Raw genomic sequence first — 18894 nt, forward strand, 5'->3', positions numbered from 1 at the left:
GAAACTGAAGCTGCAACTGCAAAAGCGAATTTTGACCTGTGTGGACTAGAAGATCTCCTCATCTGAACTGCGCTATAGGTTCATCTGAACCTCCTTTGAAAGCCGCAACTTTTGGTGGTGGAATCAAGCCGATCCAACAGTCGGTTTGTAAGATATCGTCTGCCCTAGTTTGATGATGAAGCCGCTAATGCTGATGCTACTAATCTAGGGTTTGCTACTGCTGATATAAATCAGATTTATTGTACTATTTCTCTCTGTTGAATTATTGAAGATAAAAGAAGATTTGATCAAAGGGTTTCCCCACACATTGTGGGGTTTGTCCCTGGCTAGCTGCCACATCTTGTGTCTCTTATCTTGGCTTGTTTTTTGTCGATCATTTAATGTTCTATCTGCACTTTACTTTATGTACATGTGACATGTGATTGCTAATCTGTGGAATATAATAAGAAAAAGAAGTAAACTATTATAAGCATAGAACATACCATAACTTAACATAAGTACAATTTTGATGCTATTTTCTTTTACTTTGTCACATACATTGTCATGGGATTTTCGCTATTTTAGGGCTAATTGTTGCATGCATTTACTACTTCATTGTGGAATTTTGTTCTATATAGCATATCTCTATGTATGGGCCATGTTTGTTGAACAAATTTTCCTAGAGATCAAAGTCATCTTGATAAGCCATCTTCATTTGCTGTTGAAGTATAAACACTTTAAAGACACTTTTGTTTTTTGCCCTAACATTGGACGAAGTTGCCCTTAGAGCCTCCTTGAGCTAGAAACGAGATCCTTCATATTTCTTCCTGACTCCATATCCCCAAAAGGAATTAGGCACTGATCCACCATAAGGTGATCACCTACCTTTTCTTCACCTTTTTCCCTTCTTTTCTAGGTCTAGCCATGCTGGGCCACCTAGGGCATCACTTGTCCGACAAAGTAGCAATAGAAAAAGTTCGATCTCCTAGCCTCTCCTGCGTTGGTGTGTCCTCAAGGTCTCCTCCAAATTTGAAAAAATTCTGACGGTGGGATTATGAGATATCCCAAGCCCTACCATTGAGACCAAACTTTGCCCTGGTGTGCCCTAGGCTAGTTCCTCATAGGATCAATTTGGCACCTCAAGTGGAAACTCTTGTTTTGATTATTTCCCTTTCCTTGTTTAGGTTAAGATCATCATTGGTTGCTAAACTCCCTCCCCTTAACCTAACCTGGGTCCACTTGGTCCCGTGTGGTCCCATACCTTTGAAAAGTCAATTCTTCAAAAACCACTTGGGAAACCAAGTTCAATAAGGATTTTAGGTTTGGGAAACTCCTTTACAATTCACACTCCTTGAACCTAGCCCCTAAATCCCCATCCCCTTATCCTAGAAAGTTGTGTGCCTTGCTTAAGAAGCAAGCAAGTCCCATTCTTGAGCCTCCCCTAGGAAAGGGTCCCCAAGATCACTTCACACCGATCTTAGTTGATCTATCCTTTATAAGTGATTCTCTATATATCGGATCTCCTCCCATCAATGAAAGTCTGTATAGAGAAGGAAGCTTTAGTTGTGATGATAGTGGACTTTAGCTTCATTGTTGCTCTTGACCTAGCAAGTGCCCCTCTAGGACCCCCTGCTAGTTTGACATAACATTATTGGAAACTCCAATGGAAGAATGAAATCCTAGTTCTTCATTAAGCCTCAAAGTCAAAGCTTGAAGGGTGAAGTGAGCATTTGTGAAGGCAATTTCAACCACCCTGGGGACTCCACATATGATCCCCATAGAATATTCAAAACCATGTGGGATTGAGCAACAAGACACCCAAAGTTGGATAGTAAAGGGATCTCGAGATACCCAAATGCCATTAATCATAATCATGGGGGAACATTGCCTAGGTTTGATGATGACCCATCTTCAGCAATTGAACATGTGGCTAGTTTCATGGCATATATTTCAAAGGCCAACATTGTTCATGAAGATGCTCAGATTCATAAATTCCTCATCTCTATTGGGATCGCACCTGGGGGCTGGCTTGAAAAATCAGGCAAACCTAAAAGTATCTCTTCTTTATCCACTTTGGTTGACCGCTTCTTGGCACACGAGAATCTCAAACTAAAGGTGGTTTAAGGCACTAAACTTAAGGGCCTCTTCCAGCACCTATTAATTTCTACGCATTATGAATGGTTGCCCAAGTTTGATGGAAATAGTGTCAATGTTGAGAAATATGTGGTTGACTTTATATGGGAATGTACCTTATGGATGCCTAATGAGAATGACGATATCTTCAAGATGATCTTCGCATTGTCACTTGAGGGTAAGGCTAGGGACTGGTTTGTCAACCTCCCCCCAAGAAGTATTGAAGATTTTGATCAAATTCAAAGATATCTTTGTAAAAAAAATGGGCCAGTCAAAATGATCTTAATCAAGAGAGTAAGGAAGATGAAGAGTTTGGAAATAACCTTGAGGATTGTGCCGAAAAAGAAACTCATGAATTGAAAGGCATGTCCTCCAAGGCTAATAAAGAAGATCTGGATCCCGAGAGCCCTCAGGTGTTACAAAAATGGATGATGGAATATGAAGAGTCTTGCAGGAAGTTGATGGCTACATATAACTCCCAAGAAAATTTCCCCTACTATTGTGAGCAATCAGAAAGGCTCTGTAACATGGAGTGTGAATATAAATAGAGTCCTACCGATGACCTTCTTCTTGAAACATTCTATCAAAATCATGTAGTAAATACCTTGAATATCATTCTTCGAAAATGAATGAAAGAAGAAAAGTGCTCCAAGTCTAAAGAAGAGAATGAATGGCATCCTAACCAACACCATATATATAGAGAATAAAGGGATCATTCTGAGGAGGATCATGATAGTCAAATAAATGAAGAATCTACAAGCGATTATTGGGTTGTTGATCAGGGAATTAGGTATGATTATAAAAATGAAGACCCCATAGTTTCTGAAACCGATAAGAATAAGCTCAAGAAAGAAGAAGATACTTCACCCCTTCCGAACAATAACGGTGGCCCTTATGAAGCCCTTCCTAGTGATTGGAAAGGTCCCTTCTTTATGTGCCAGGATGATTCAATCAAAGAAGAGCCTTCCAAAATTGTGGGAAATTCTGATGACTCTAATATAGAAGGAATTGAGGAAGATGTTTCCTTAGGCCATGCCTCCGATAAAGGGTTTTTCGTCATGTTTGAGCATTCCTCTCCTTGTTATGTGGTGGTTATGTCTCTGCCCCGAAAATCGATGTTTGTGACCAAGTTTGGTCCCTTAGTTTTGATGAAGAGCTAATTTCCCCTACGAAAAATAGGAATCATGGTTTTTCCCCAAATACAATGATGAGTCCACTTCTTGTTTTCCTAATGACCAAAATAGTATCATCCTAAATATGCTTGAGTCTTTCACTCCTTACCCTAAGGATGATAGGCCCGAGATTGTTCTTCATCAAAGATTCATATACTTGGTCATTGACATTTCCATACCCTGGTTGGAGGATCAAATCCAAGCCTCTTGACTAGTGTCTTTTCCTTCTTCCAAGGTTCCTTTCTATGGCATATGGGTCTCTTGTTTTCCCACCTCCCTCTTGTTGAGAAATCTAGGGCATTCAAAGTTAACAATTTCTCTGCTTGATAATTTCTTGTGATGCACTTTTACTTCTTTATCTTATAGTCTTTTCTTCCTTAGCTTATTAATGTGTTCTTTCATCAAAATAATTACCAAAAATGCATAATCAAAAGACAAGTGACACAATATGTAGGCTTCTCCAGCCAGGACCAAAACCTCTCACCTTTTGAGAGGAAAACCCGATCAAAATTCTTCTTCTAGATCTTCAATTGATAAGTACCAAGACCATGGCAGAGACCCTTGACTCTAGTATCCTCCCAAGAACCTTATCACCAACCTTGATGCTCTGCCTCTTTCTCCCTTTGCCTTTATTCTTGACCTTGCACTGCTCTTCTCAGCTCCTTCTAGAGAAACTTGGTCTCTATCCTTCTTACTGCTCCTTCTAGACTTCCCCTAGAGAATCTCGGTCTGTAGGTCTTTACTTCAACCTTCCTAGAAAAGTCCTTTCTTGCTGCCCTAGAAGATACTTCACTGCCCCAGAAGAAACTTTGCACTCCCTAGAAGATACTTCACTGCCCCAGAAGAAAGTCACTTTCACTGGCCCAGAAGAAACCCTAACTTCGAATTACCTAGAAGAATCCTTTATCTCCTTTCTTCGCACTTCTATTCTCTTCCTTCTTCATTCTACTGCCTTTCACCTTTTCTTCGCACTTCTTCAAGTCGAGTTGCTTGTCCAAATTGTATCTCACCAAATGAGGCCGAGTAGGGCTATTTATACCCTTCTTCACTTGACCTTTAAGCCAACTTGACAGCTAGAGTTTAGGCCAACTTTATCTAGCAGCTTCTTCATCGTTTGTAGGCCAACTTGAAGAGGTTTGGTGACAAGTTCTTGGAGGATATTTTACATAGACAATATTGACCTTTTTACAAAGTGTAACATGACTTCATTTACATGACAATTACTCTTTTATGACTAGATGAATAAACCCTAAAAACTCTCAATGGGAGTCTTGACTCGAAAACAAAATACCTTGCTCATGAAACCCATGAAGCAAGTCAATATAATAATTTCATTTTTCTTATTTACATATCATTACATAAAATCATAATTACATGTCATTATGAAAACCGAACCTAGTTACACTTTTCAACACTCCCTCTTAACTACGGAGGTATTCATAATGATACCTTGGACTTTCTCAATCTGAAGAATCTCTCATAAGAAGAATTAGGATTTGTAACTCATTTGTATAGCATCATACCAACCAGCATTGTTATATAACAAGGCCTTGACTAATAGCTCTATCTCTCCACAAGATCAAAGCACAATGCTGACGAGAGCAATGATTTATAGACATACTCATCATTGTCTTTCTAAGAACATATCCCACCCAGGTTCACTCAGGATATGCTCCATAAGCACTATTCTTTTCTTGGACTCCCCAATGCCAAAAGAATATCGATCCTCCACGACTATGTTAGTTTTTGGTAGCATCGGATGTGCTCTAGCCATGAAAAGTGGTGGAGAGACTAAGGCACATGAGTTCTAAATAACCCAGAAACCGTTTGGTGAAATTCCACCCGAATTGTATTTTATTAATATAATTAATATTTTTAATGGAGTTCCTAAGTCTAAACCTAGGAAAATTAAAATATTAATGGGTATTATATGGGTGAGAATGACCTAGAAGGTGGATCAAGTCAAGTTTTAATCTTAGTCGTTGATTAGAGACTCAATCTCGGTCGTTGATGTCTCAATGAGAAAAGTATAAGAAGGAGGCTTGGGGTTCATTTGAGATACACAGAGAGTTGATCAGTGAGTTCAATTTTCCTAGGGCAGGGTTTGCTAAGGAATTTGAACCAATGATCAAGCAATAAGGATCAAAGGCAGTACTAGAAGGAAGTGATTTCCAGTTCCAGTGAATATACGTCAGAGAAGACAGTGAAGGATAATAGAGCCAACGTTGAGCCAAGGAGGGACAGCGCAGCAGCTGGAGGAGATTGACACAGAGGGACAGCGCAGAAACTGGAGGAGGTTGACGCAGAAGTGTTGGGGGATAAGCAGAGATTAGTGCCAGGAATCACTGTGGGTGATTGGCAGGAGAAATCTCGATTTCTCAACAGCAGCCCAGGTTGACGCAATTAGAGGGAGTCTCCATGCAGAAGTCACGCAGAGACTGCAGTGGGTCATCCAAGAGCTGGGGACAGGATAAAATCTCCAGAATCAGTGTGAGAGAATTCTCAGTTATCTTCTCTGAGTGGATTGCCATTTTCTCTGGGGCATCCAGATTGTATTCAGATATTTACTGCCAATAATAGAAACCCTTAGATCTGTTGCACCGATTTTTCCACATTGGGTTTTTCAGCAAGCAATTGTCCAAAAACAATTGTGTCAATGTGATTGTTCATATGTTGATGTTTCTCTTGCCTTTTAATTTTCAGTTCTTAATTTGTGAAGTCTGCAGCTGAATTTATTTTGATATTTACTGAAGCATTGGTGAATAACTTATTGTAAATAAGTAGGAGAAATAAATCAATTACTGCAACAAATTTTCACATGGTATCAGAGCAAGGTCCAGGCAAGATGGAAGCAAAGAAAAAGAGCATGGAGAACAGTAGGGATCAGAATATTTCCGAATTAGCTTCCAGGTTGGAAGAGGAATTTGCTTGCTTATCGAGTTTTGCATCAACCGAGGATTGGTACATTGATAGCGGGGCTTCAACTCATATGACTGGAGAACGAGAATACTTCTCGAACTATCAAGAGGAACAGATGACCTTCCAAATCACAATGGGTAACAGGACGAAATGCACCCCAGTAGGAAAGGGAATAGTTACATTCCAGACAGCAGCAGGAGATAATCTTCGAGCCACAAACTTACTACATGTGTCAGGTATGGGAATGAATTTGATTTCTGTAACTCAATTACAAGATAAGGATATGATGTGTATTTCATCGGTAATAGTGTATATGTCAGGTATCCTAAGTGGAAAAAGAGGGCCCGGATTGGAACTCGAAGCAACAGGTTATACAAGTTGCAACTCGAGTCTCCTATGGCACTGATAAGCAGTAATGTGAGTGGAGAAAAAGAATTAAATGAACTGTGGCATAGAAGGATGGGACACTTACATCATGGGGTGTTAAGGATGCTCAAGGAAACTGTTACGGGGGTTCCAGTGCTTACTACCAAGCATGATGATACATGTAGAGGCTGTGTACTAGGCAAGTATGCCAAAGCAACTTATTCCAGAAGCAACAATAGAGCTAAGAGTGTATTAGGCTTAATACACTCAGACATCTGCGGTCCAATGTCTACAAGAGCCATCAATGGTGCTGAGTATTTTGTCACCTTCATAGATGACCATTCCAGGAAAACTTGGATTTATTTTTTGAGAACCAAGGATGAAGTCATTGATAGGTTTAAGGAGTTTAAGGCTCTAGTGGAAAACCTGACAGGGAGGAAGATCAAGATATTGCGCTCAGACAATGGCGAAGAATACACGGATAAGGACTTCACAGCGTTCTACGCAAGAGAAGGGATCTGAAGAGAATGGTTAGCACCTTATAATCCAGAGTAGAATGGAGTCGCAGAAAGGAAGAACAGAACTATTGTTGGAGCAGCAAAGGCGATGTTATATGATCAGAATCTACCCAAGTTTTTATGGGCAGAAGCATGCAGCACGGTTGTATACATTCAGAACAGGACTCCTCACAGGGCTTTAGGAAAGAAAACGCTAGAGGGTGTTTTCACAGAAAAGAAGCCAAAAGTAAGCCACCTCAGGATATTCGGAAGTGTGGCTTATTGCCATATTCCAGAAGAGAAGCGGAGCAAGTTAGAGCAAACTGCCGAAGTTGGGTATCTCATGGGTAACAGTGAGACTTCAAAGCGTATCGAATCTACATCCCAAGCAATAGAAAGATTGTAGTAGGGAGGGATGAAAAGTTCATGGAAGATAGAGTTTTCAGGAAATCTCGAGAGATGTCATTTGAAAAATAGGTTGAGGATGCCTCTCTGGTCCAGCAACAAGGATCAGATCTGGCAAGAAGACAGGCATCTGGTTCAAGCACGGTAACCAGTACTAGCATCGCCTCAAGAGAAGAGGAGCCAGGAATGTCACAGCAGGTACAACAACAGGAAGAGGAACAGATGGAACCTCCTACCACCAGTGGAAGGACTAGCTGAGAAGCAAGACAGACTCTATGGGACACAGAGGAATTTGTTGGAGCTCCTAGAGCAAAGAAAAGGCAGCGTAGACAACCTGACAAGTACCAAGCATTGGTAGGTCAGGTCGAAGAACCTTCTAGTTTTCGAGAAGTCGTACAGCACCAGGTATGGGTGGATGCCATAGTAGAAGAGTACAATTCCATTATGACAAATGATGTCTGGAAAATTGTACCAAGACCAGAGAACAGATCAGTTATCGGTTCGAGATGGATCTACAAGATCAAGTATGCTACAGATGGCAACATAGACAAGTACATGGCCAGGTTCATCGCAAAAGGATATGCTCAAAAGGAAACAATAGACTAAGAGGAAACCTTTGCCCCAGTAGCTTGGTATACCTCTATCAGATCCATTATATCCCTTACACCACAGATGGGATGGGAGATTCACCAAATGGATGTCAAGACAGTGTTTTTGAATGGGGTGATAGAAGAAGAGGTATATATCGAATAGCCAAAAGGTTTTGAAACACATGAAAAGAGAACTCATGTGTGTAGGTTGAAGAAAACCTTGTATGGGCTAAAACAAGCACCCAAAGCTTGGTATGGTTGAATTGACAGCGACTTACAGCAGCTGGGATTCATCAAGAGCGATGTTGATCCCAATCTTTATTATCTGTTGGTAGAAGGTGAGTCGTTAATTCTGGTATTGTATGTGGATGATCTATTTTTGATAGGATCATCCAGACTCATAGAGGATTGCAAGAAGACCCTGGAAACAGAATTTGACATGAAGGATTTGGGGCTTGTTAGCGCTTGAGATTTCACCCTAGGCTGAAAAGGTAAATCATCAAGGCTACATCAAACCATTTCACCTCGTAGCTAGCCCTACGAGGTATGAGAAGGCTCTCTCGGGTCAGATTCGGTAGATCTTTCAATATGATTAGGCTGACCAATTAAGAATAAAGATTTTAGGCTAGTAAATTAATAGGGGGTTTGATTTGATGATTTGTGGGGTTTTTTAATGGAATGACGGGGCTGCATGGGCTGCATGGGCAAAATCACAGCTTGAAACAGAGAAATATAATGACTACACAGGTTATTCCACTGAGGCAAGGTAGGCATGCAATTTAACACCAAATCTGGTTTCAAATGGGATGGCAAGACCGGTGAGGAGCTAAGGAGGGCAAATAATACTTCGAATCCTCCTTAAACAGAAGAAAACATTGAATTGAACAAACTTATAGGAGGAGCATATAATACTATGAATTCCTACCTAATCACTTCATTTGCTCAAATAGATATGATCATGAGGTGAATGAAACATAACAGTTTACATATGAGACAAAGGGAAAAACTTATGCTAAATCAACATACCACATGAATCTCAGCAAACAGAGCTGTGAAATTCCATTAAATTCTCTGTCATAAAACTGTACAATAAAAAGCTCTCTGCTTCTCCAGCAGCTCCCAGCGCTTCAGAAAAACTCCCCTCTCTCACTCTTTCTCATTACAAATGAATAAATACAATGCTGCCCAAAACAGGGGCGCTGTTTTAACTAACTACAAAAATATGAAACAAAATACAGCTGGGGGAAAACAAGTCGACCCCAAGACCAGGAATTTGTTTTTATCCTTATTTAACAAAATAAACTAAAACAAAACAATCAGCGCTTCCTGAAGAGAGAGTGGCGCTCTTTCTACTTGATAACTGATGAAGTAGCATTTACAGGTGTCAATCCCGACTGAAGACAAACATAGGCAATCGCTCCTCATTCTCTGCCACTTTGCATATGCTGGAAATTACAACTGCTCCCGAATTTCTGGAAATACATTGGCGATTTTAATAAAACAAACTTTAAACTAACATTCTGTTGATGATTTGGCTAATTATGAGGCAAAACTGGAGCGCAGATCTCCATAGGACCAAGATTGGAATCAAATCGCATTCTCTGGCTGTAATGGATAATCTTCACTTTAGTTTGGTTTGCCACGTTGCATAACCTTCAAGCTAGTAGTCCACCGATTCAGCTGATGATGACAACTATACTGAAAGAGGTTTGCGTGTTTAATTCTGATTTATGCTGTGCCACTCATCGATTTCCAACACATTTCAACCACATGCTATATGGTAGCATCAACAAAAGCTCATAATCCGCCTTCTAAGAGCCACATCGCCCACAAAATCTCCAAAGGATCAGTCGTTGGCGGAAATCATGGAACAGAGTCCTGTACAGAGTATCGGAGCCTTTCAGCAGGTGCAGTGCAGATGACTTTGCTCAAATTTGGTGGTTTATGTTGCGGAATAATGAAGCCATTATTGACTACAAAGAATTCTTTTTGGCGCAAGCATATTTGTTCAAGGAGAGCTCAATCGATACCAATTTCACAAGCTCATTTGCAATGACAATATGGTCACTGTGATATAGTTTTTCCAGAATCTGAATCGATACTTTACAGTGGTAAATAGCAGATTCAGATTGCAGAGTCAAAAGTACGAAGAGCTTTCTCATGAATTGTGCTGTGAAGACATTTGGATAGAGGATGTTAATGATGGATGAATTCGGCCCCTTTTGAGAGAGGGTGAACTACTCCTACCCTCTGCAAATATCTCTCCCAGTTGCCACCTTGGACGCAGATCCAACATTATCTGTACAAAGGCTTGGGGGTGGGCAAACAAGCTTCAAGTTATGCTTCTTTACAATCTTATCCAGCTGAATTCGCACATAATGATTTGAAGCAACGCCTCCTGACACAACCAAACAATTAATAGATGGTTCAATGCTTTGGGCCCATTCAACAGCTCGATCACATCTCTGCTCCAAATGCAAAACAGCAACTCTCTGGAAAAAGGCAGCAATGTCTGCCCGTAGTTTTCGGTCTTTAGTGCTCGCGGCAACTATCGGATCATTGTTTGTATCAATGTTTCTGAATTCAATTGCCTTCCGCACTTGTGTTTTCAAGCCTGCATATGAGAAATTACAATCCTTGTGTTGCTGCATGGGTACCGAAAGCTTAATAGCATGTGGGTCACCTTCCAGCGCAAGCTCTTCTAGAGCCGGGCCACCACCTCTCCTCATATCGAGTCCAAGCCACCTTGCTGTCTTGTCATATGCCTCTCCAATTGCATCATCTATTGTTGTACCTAGTTGTACATATCGACCAACACTTTGCGCTAGGATAAGAAGATTGTGACCACCAGATATTAAAAGGGCCAGGAATGGAAATTGCAACTCCTTTTCTGTCAACCTAGCAACTAAAGCATGCGCCTCCATGTGATGGACTCCAACCATTGGCAAATTGTGTTTTCCAGCTATCAGTCTTGCTTTTCTCACACCAATACGTAAGCATAGGCTTAAACCAGGTCCAATAGTCACAGCCACTGCAGAAAGATCAAATGGTGTCAAATTTGCATTATGCAATGCATCTTCCACCACTCCATCATAAACACAGCATGAGAAAGCTACCATGTCCTCTTCAAATCGAAGATGAACTGCAATATATTTTCCATTACTTCTGGAGCTTGCCCCAATCATGCGTTTTACTAGCTTTTCTGCAAGTGAAGTAATGGGCACAGAAAATTTTAATGCTTCGTAATTAGCCAAACATCGGAGGCGCTGAATATTGGGCGGGACTTCAGATGACAGTCTATTTGCAAATGGAGATATCCATATTACCCCAATATCAAGTAATCTTGGAAAAACCTTTTGCAAGTAGTAACTGACAGGTGACCAAGCCTTAACCCTGAAATTAAAAATATTGCTTGTATTGTAGTCAAACGTTGCCATTATATCTTCTGGGAGCTCTCTAACCACCCTCACATCATATCTAAGACTTTTGATAAAATGCCCCTCATCATAAATGTCTCCAAAGTTGCTAGGATCTTGCCAAATACTGTTAAAATGAAATTTGGGGATAACAAGAGTTGCATTCAAAAGGCCTGCCACAGCTACTGCATTACAAATCGATGTGCGCTGTTGATTGAGACCACCATTTGCTTCAATAAGTATGTAACCATTTGAATGTGGCAATCCTCCACTCAATGTATGACTGATACAAGGTATCCATTCCTCTCCCTCCCTTGGGTGCTGCCATGCTGCCATAAGCTTCTAACAAAATAAGTACAAACACTGTCATGGCAGCATAAACAAACTGCTCACATCTTCCCTTGTCAATCACTGGTGAAAACTTTGCAGCAGCAGAGAAGGCACGTGCATGAAGAAATGGATATTCCATGACACCTTGGACGGTTACAACCCCGAACCATAGGTCTAGACTCTGTTGCATCCCCTCCTTTACAGCACTCGGCATTGTTTTGTCATCAACTGGTCTCAGATTTTGCCTGGAGGTTCCCTTGCAGAATTTTGTCGATGTTGCATGTGCGCCAATGTCAAAATAAGATGACTCAAGTAGTCCCAATACAGTTGAAGAAATTAGATGCCAACATAAAGACATAATGGATGTATAACTGTGTATTGCTGCTCTAAGGGCCTGCAAAGCTTCGAAACGAATGACTGGATGTGCCACTGTAGAGAACCTCTGTACCATGATAATTGAAACCATATGAAGATAAAACTTGACCAAATTCATCAATCGTAGAGTCTGATGTATGCTTTGTTTTCTTTGTGCTTTTACAGAGGTAGGAGCTGCAATCACTGCCTTTTGAAGAGCTGGAGCATAAATTACACAAATTTAAACAACACATTAATGATTTCTTCTTCAAAACAGGGTTTTGAAGAAGAATCTATCTCTGACATGAGACGGAGTCTAACAGGGCTAATGCACTATTTTTGGGGATTGGAAGTTTGGCAGCAGGATGGTGAGATCTTCCTTGGCCAAGGTATATATGCATCAGAAATTCTGAAAAGATTCAGAATGCAAGATTGTTGACCTATGACTACACCTATGATTACCAATTGGAAGAAAATAGATGCTTCTGGAGACAAGGAAGTGGACCCCACCTTATATAGACAGCTCATTGGGTTGCTTATGTATCTGGTCAACACCAGGCCAAAGATATGTTATGTTGTCAACACCCTTAGTCAATTCACGGTGGAACCAAAAAGGGCACACTCGGCAGCAGCAAAGCACATTCTGAGATATGTCCGAGGAACAGTCAATTTTGGATTAAGATACACCAAGGGTGATGATATCGAATTGAGTGGATTCACTGATGCAAATTGGGCAAGAAGTTCAATAGACAAGAAAAGTACCACTGGGTATTACTTCAGTATTGGATCTGGGATGACCTCTTAGTGCAGTAAGAAGCAGAAGTCTGTAGCACTGAGCTTTGCTGAAGCTGAGTATATGGCAACTAGCAAAGCAACATGTGAAGCTATATGGCTCAGGAAACTGCTTGTAAATCTATTCAGGAAAAGGATGGAAGCGACAAAGATCTTCTGTGATAATCAGAGTTGTATCAAGCTCTCTGAAAATCCAGTGTTTCATGATCGCTCCAAACACATTAATATTTGGTGTCACTTTATCAGGGACTATGTTCAATGTGGGGCGGTACAGTTGTAGTATACTCCCATAGGAAATCAAGTAGTAGATGTACTCACCAAGGCTCTAGGAAGAACAAAGTTTGTTCAATTTCGGGAACAAATGGGTATGTTGGAAAATCCCTTTCAATAGCGTGATGCAGCATTTGAGAGGGAGTTGTAGTACACATGCAGCAGTGGCAGTGGCAGTGTCATGGGCAACAGTATAGTAGCAGCAGCAGCATAGTATTGGTAGAAGCAACGGTGCGGAAAGAGGATGCTTCAGAGATAGAGCAACATGCAGTTGGACATTGTTGCTAAAGCACTTTCCTCACTAAGAGGGAGTGTTAGTTTTTGGTAGCATCGGATGTGCTCTAGCCATGAAAATTGGTGGAGTGGCTAAGGCACATGAGTTTTAAAGAACCCAGAAACTGTTTGGTGAAATTCCACCCGGATTGTATTTTATTGAAATAATTAATATTTTTAATGGGGTTCCTAAGTCTAAACTTAGGAAAATTAATATATTAATGTGTATTAATCAAAATATGGATGAGAATGATCTAGAAGGCAGACCAAGACAAGTTTTAATCTTAGCCATTGATTAGAGACTCAATCTCGACCGTTGAAGTCTCAACGAGAAAAGTATAAGAAGGAGGCTTGGGGTTCATTTGAGATACACAAAGAGTTGTCAGTGAGTTCGATTTTCCTAGGGCGAGGTTTGCTAAGGAATTCGAACCAGTGATCAAGCAGTAAGGATCAAAGGCAGTACTAGAAGGAAGTGATTTCCAATTCCAGTGAATATACGTCAGAGAAGACAGTGAAGGATAATAAATCAAGTGCTTAGCCAAGGAGGGACAACACAGCAGCTGGAGGAGATTGACGCAGAGGGAGAGCGCAGAAACTAGAGGAGGTTGACGCAGAAGTGTTGGGGGATAAGCAGAGATCAGTGCCAAGAATCACTGTGGGTGATTGGCAGGAGAAATCTCGATTTCTCAGCAACAGAAGCAGCAGCAGCCCAAATTGACGCAGTCAGAGGGAGTCTTCACACAAAAGTCACATAGTGGCTGCGTAGGCTCACGCAGAGACTGCGCAGTGGGTCATCCAGGAGTTGGGGACAGGATAAAATCTCCAGAATCAATGTGAGAGAATTCTCAGTTATCTTCTCTAAGTGGATTGCCATTTTCTCTGGGGCATCCAGATTGTATTCAGATATTTACTGCCAATAATAGAAACCCTCAGATCCGTTGCACTGGTTTTCCCACATTGGGTTTTTCCGGGGACGATTGTCCAAAAACAAGTGTGTCAATGTGATTGTTCATATGCTGATGTTTCTCTTGCCTTTTAATTTTCAGTTCTTAATTTGTGAAGTCTGCAGCTGAATTTATTTTGATATTTACTAAAGCATTGGTGAATAACTTACTTTAAATAAGTAGGAGAAATAAATCCATCACTGCAGCAAATTTTCACATACTACTCTTTCATGGGATGCCCTATCTCATCCCCTAAGAGCATCGGATGCCAAATAATTACACAATCCTCCATTCTGTCTTCCCAAGTGAAGATCAGAACAACATGTCTATCACTCCTTTTTATACCAGGAGGTTTTATTCCATTAAAGGAATGTACCTAAGCTTCCAGCTTAGGAATTTCCAAGTTTCTTTCAAGTTAGAAACTTCTTCTCAGGCTCCCTCTTAACCAGGGACCTATCGCAGCTCTTCATGTGGAGATCTAACACAATCAGCTACATGAAGAGCTCCTTTCTTCGATGTCATGAATTTCTTCTTTGTTAAGGAGTCTTCAACCTTTGGGAACTTCTATATATAGGGCACAAATCATTCATCACTTTGTTCATAAGTCAGTCATGTCCTCAACTCATCAAAAAGTGATCCATTAGATTCTTCATCTGGCTTTGCTTCATGTCATTCTTCTTTCATGCCATATTTCAGAAGGACATTACATCCTTCTATATGATCTGCTTGGAAGTCATTTACAAATCTTCCCTTCAACAGTCCTACATAAGCCCAACCAAATGTTAGTTCAAACATAATCAATCATTTCAAATCAGAATTACCTTCGTGATGATCTTTCACCATGACATCTTCCTGTAAGTATCAGCATCATACATGTATATTCACACATCTCCCACAGATATTCAGTGTCAAGAGTCTTCTATCTTTTTCCAACTTCCATCAGAGTCTTCACATCCTTTCGGGAGATCTTCTAGTCAAATCTTCTTGGACTTTGGATGTTGAATGCCTTCCCCCTTTTGTTGCATATTATCACGATCTCTTCCTATCTTTTCACACTTCATTCTCAGGAGCTTCCAATCATAGTTCCTTGATTGTAGTCAACTTCCTCATGATTCATATCATATTATGTTGATTTCATCTAGTGTGACTTATGCTTTGCTGCAATCTTTCGGAGGGGGATATCCTTTCTTCTCTTGATCATATTTCCCAAGATGGAAATAGTGATCCATATTATCTGCAACCCTGTGACATGAATTTCATAATAATCTATGCAAGCATACATACCTCATCTTTCTTTTGGTCATCTAGACTCCCTGTAGAAGCTCTATTCGAAAGGACTTTATCCTTCAGACCTGATTTCCTGTTATGTCATCATACCATCATTCCTTGAATCCCACGAGTTGAAATTCCTGATGAAAACCTTTGCTTCCTTTCTTCATTGGTGATCAGAGAAACTCAAGGATGTTTCATATCCTCATCCTGCAGATGTTTTCTTCTATGATGATCCTAGTTGATGATGACCTCTACTTCTATAAGTATTAATGAGGTTTCTTTAAGAGCTTCCTGTTCTTTGTAATTTTTACTAGACATACTTTCTGTATTCCATGTCATGAGTTGTTCTAATGCTTCTATCACGATGCTTCTTTCTAACTTGATGCATCTTATCTCATTTGTTGAAGAATCTAGGGAAAAGTAGTGTAGTGTGATTCTTCGTTACTTGATAACAATTTGTGGAGTCTTTTTACTTTTCTTGTTAGCTTATTCTTCTTCTTATTATTATTAGTGCATATGTGTGTACTTCATCAAACTGCTACCAAAACATAAAAACAAGAACACAAGATGTTGGCTCTCTGCCAGGGCCAAAACCTCTCTACTCTTGAGAGGAAAACCCTTTAGTGAATTTCTCTTATTGAAGCTTCTATTGATCAATGCCAAACCCTAGACCCCTGACAAAGATATCCTCCAAGCACAAGTCAAGTCTCCACTCCTTTCTGCACCATATGCCCCAACACTTCTTCTGGCACTTTGTTTCCCGGCACTTCGTCCTCCTACTTCTGGCACTTCGTTCTTCTTTCAACTTGTTAGTAGACCTTGTTGCACTTGCTCTAGAGTACAAGCCTTTGATGAGAACCTTTCCATATGATGATTCCTTCACCTTCTTAACCAAATGAGCTTCTTCTTCAAAGTGTAGGTGCTGACTGGATGTGATTGTCCAACAGCCCTAAATTCTCGCACGTGTGACTGTTTTACTTGTTGTTGTAGCCTCTTCCCTTCTTCGCTTGATTGGCCTTCCTCTTCACTTGATTGGGAGGCCTTATAGGCCTTGTTTACTAACCCAAAAATAGAGAGTTAAGTCACTTGTAGTTTTCTATTGTAGTAACCGCAGGCATACCCTTCCTTTCTCGCACGTGTAGTTGTGATAACCCTAGAAGACAGTCCCTTAACCCTCGTTGTTCTTCCTCCTTTCTTCGCTGCCCTAACAGACCTTCTTTCCACGGCTTCTTTTCTTCTTGTCTCCTCTTTTTCTTGCAGATTTCAGAGCTTAAGTTATGCGTTATAATTGGAGTGGACAGCCTCTATAAATAGAGGATTGTCCCTCCATTTAAGCCGACTAGTAGGCCAACTTGACTGGCTGCTTGTAGGCCGACTTTGAGGGCAGATTGGTGGCTGATTTGTTGAGCAGACTTCTCATATTTTCCATGGTGGTTTAGCATGCTTAAAGGAGCTTCTTTGAAGGTGTCATAGTAGTAGACTTGACTTTGCTTGGAGGTTTCCCTTTGACTCTAATATATACATAGTGTAACATGCCCTTAAGGCCTTCAATATTTTCTCTTGACTATTTGACTCACCTATAGCACTCTAACATGTGCTAGACGTACTTCAATGAGCAAGAAACTCATTGTCATATATTATTAAAAATAATATTTCTTTTCTTGAAAAAGTACAAATATCAAAAGTACATTTATGAAGACCAAACCTAGTTACACTTCCTTCAACATTATTTACATTGCTTCCTATCTATAACTTATAAGTGAAAAGAACCTTCTAATGAAGAAGATCAACTCAGTCATCTTCTTTGCTTCTTCCTTCTTATGCTTCTTTGTCTTTGGTTCTTTCACTTCATCAGTAGAATAGTCTTCTTCCCTATCCCTCTTGCGATTAGGACAGTCCTTTCTGTAACGCCCAAAATTATTATAGCCATAGCATCTTTCTTTAGCCATGCTCTTCTTTTTCTTCTTTGGATTACTAAACTTTCAAATTTTTCCTTTCATCTAGACAATGTTTGTACCCTTTCCTCACTTTCATTCTTCGCCACGACTTCCTCTGCCTTGCAAAGAAACCATAACCTGATGAATGGGATATCTTCCTCTTCCCTAGTGGCAATGACGTTACCTTGTTCATCAGTTAATGCATTTAGAATAACAGAGATTATTTTGTTATCAGATACTATCTCTCCTAGGTCCTTCAATTGACCTTTTATTTGAGATTCCTTGGAGAGACATGACGATATCCCTTCATCCTTTGACACCTTCAATTTATGAAGATCAAAGCTAAGTGATAAGATATTTTCTATCATGCTTCCAGAGAAAAGTTTGCCCAACTTATCATATATTTCTTTAGATGTCTCTAGCTTGGCTACATAGGAAATGAGTGAATCTTTGACGAACTCCTTGAGAATATTTTGAGCCTTGAGATCCCTTTCCATGTATTCCAACAATGCTTGTTCTTTGGATGGCTTGGAGACCTTCCCATGGACATGACCAATGACTTCATTTATTTCGAGGACAATGTCTATCCTTCTTTTCCAAACAAGGAAGTTTGATATCCCAACCAACTTTTGGTCTTCCTTAAAACATGAAGTCATTTTCACCAGATTGTATTATAATAAGAGGTACTTGTGAAGATCAAATCTTCAACTTGATGATGAACTTGCTGCTTCTTACTTCAAATCTTTCAGTGAGGGAGGACTACTTTCTATGAGATATCTGCTTCAATAGAGAGAGGAGTGATTTTTGATTCAATCTTCCTTAGATTTGAAGAGCTTCCACTTCCTTTGATGATGTGATGATATGTTTCTAGGGTTTCGGTCTTTCTTCCTGCTTCATTCTTCGATCTAGGGTTTTATGATGTAGATTTTGATCTTGTTGATAACCTTCGACTTGCTTGGATGCCTTCTTTGAAGATTGATTCTTGTGTGTCAACTTGCTTTTGACTACTCCTTCTTGTCTTCAACACCTAAGCTATGAAACCATGTTGAGAAATCTAGGGCATTCAAAGTCAACAATTTTTCTGCTTGATAATTGCTTGTGATGCACTTTTACTTCTTTATCTTATATTCTTTTCTTCGTTAACTTATTAATGTGTTCTTTCATTAAAACAATTACTAAAAATGCATAATCAAAAGACAAGTGACACAATATGTAGGCTTCTCCAGCCACGACCAAAACCTCTCA

At 40.1% G+C, this 18894-nt stretch overlaps 2 protein-coding genes across 7 annotated transcripts in view; both read right to left on the reverse strand.

Annotated features, from left to right (window-relative positions):
* LOC149266788 (uncharacterized) overlaps positions 1–18894 on the reverse strand; it is a 507359-nt gene that overhangs the window by 434798 nt on the left and 53667 nt on the right. The window lies entirely within an intron of this gene.
* On the reverse strand, positions 10257–18146 carry LOC149266789 (uncharacterized). Its single transcript, XM_089388435.1, has 3 exons — positions 17730–18146; positions 12010–12249; positions 10257–11819 (listed from the first exon to the last, which is right to left on the reverse strand). The coding sequence occupies exons 1-3, from the start codon at positions 18144–18146 to the stop codon at positions 10305–10307; spliced, it is 2172 nt and encodes a 723-aa protein (XP_089244561.1). The 3' UTR covers positions 10257–10304.

This window comes from Pinus tabuliformis, chromosome 6, assembly GCF_031772625.1.
Source record: "Pinus tabuliformis cultivar Carrire ecotype Pingquan chromosome 6, CPIR1, whole genome shotgun sequence".
Classification (NCBI taxonomy): Eukaryota; Viridiplantae; Streptophyta; class Pinopsida; order Pinales; family Pinaceae; genus Pinus; species Pinus tabuliformis.

Bases quoted from the DNA above. Each gene is read 5' to 3' on its own strand.
- LOC149266789 (XM_089388435.1), bottom strand. From the start codon at position 18,146: ATGGAAAGGGATCTCAAGGCTCAAAATATTCTCAAGGAGTTCGTCAAA. The intron at 12,250-17,729 runs GTACAAACATTG...ATCATGGTACAG, and splicing joins AGAATGAAAGTGAGGAAAGG to AGGTTCTCTACAGTGGCACA. The intron at 11,820-12,009 runs GTAAAGGAGGGG...TTATTTTGTTAG, and splicing joins ACAAAACAATGCCGAGTGCT to AAGCTTATGGCAGCATGGCA.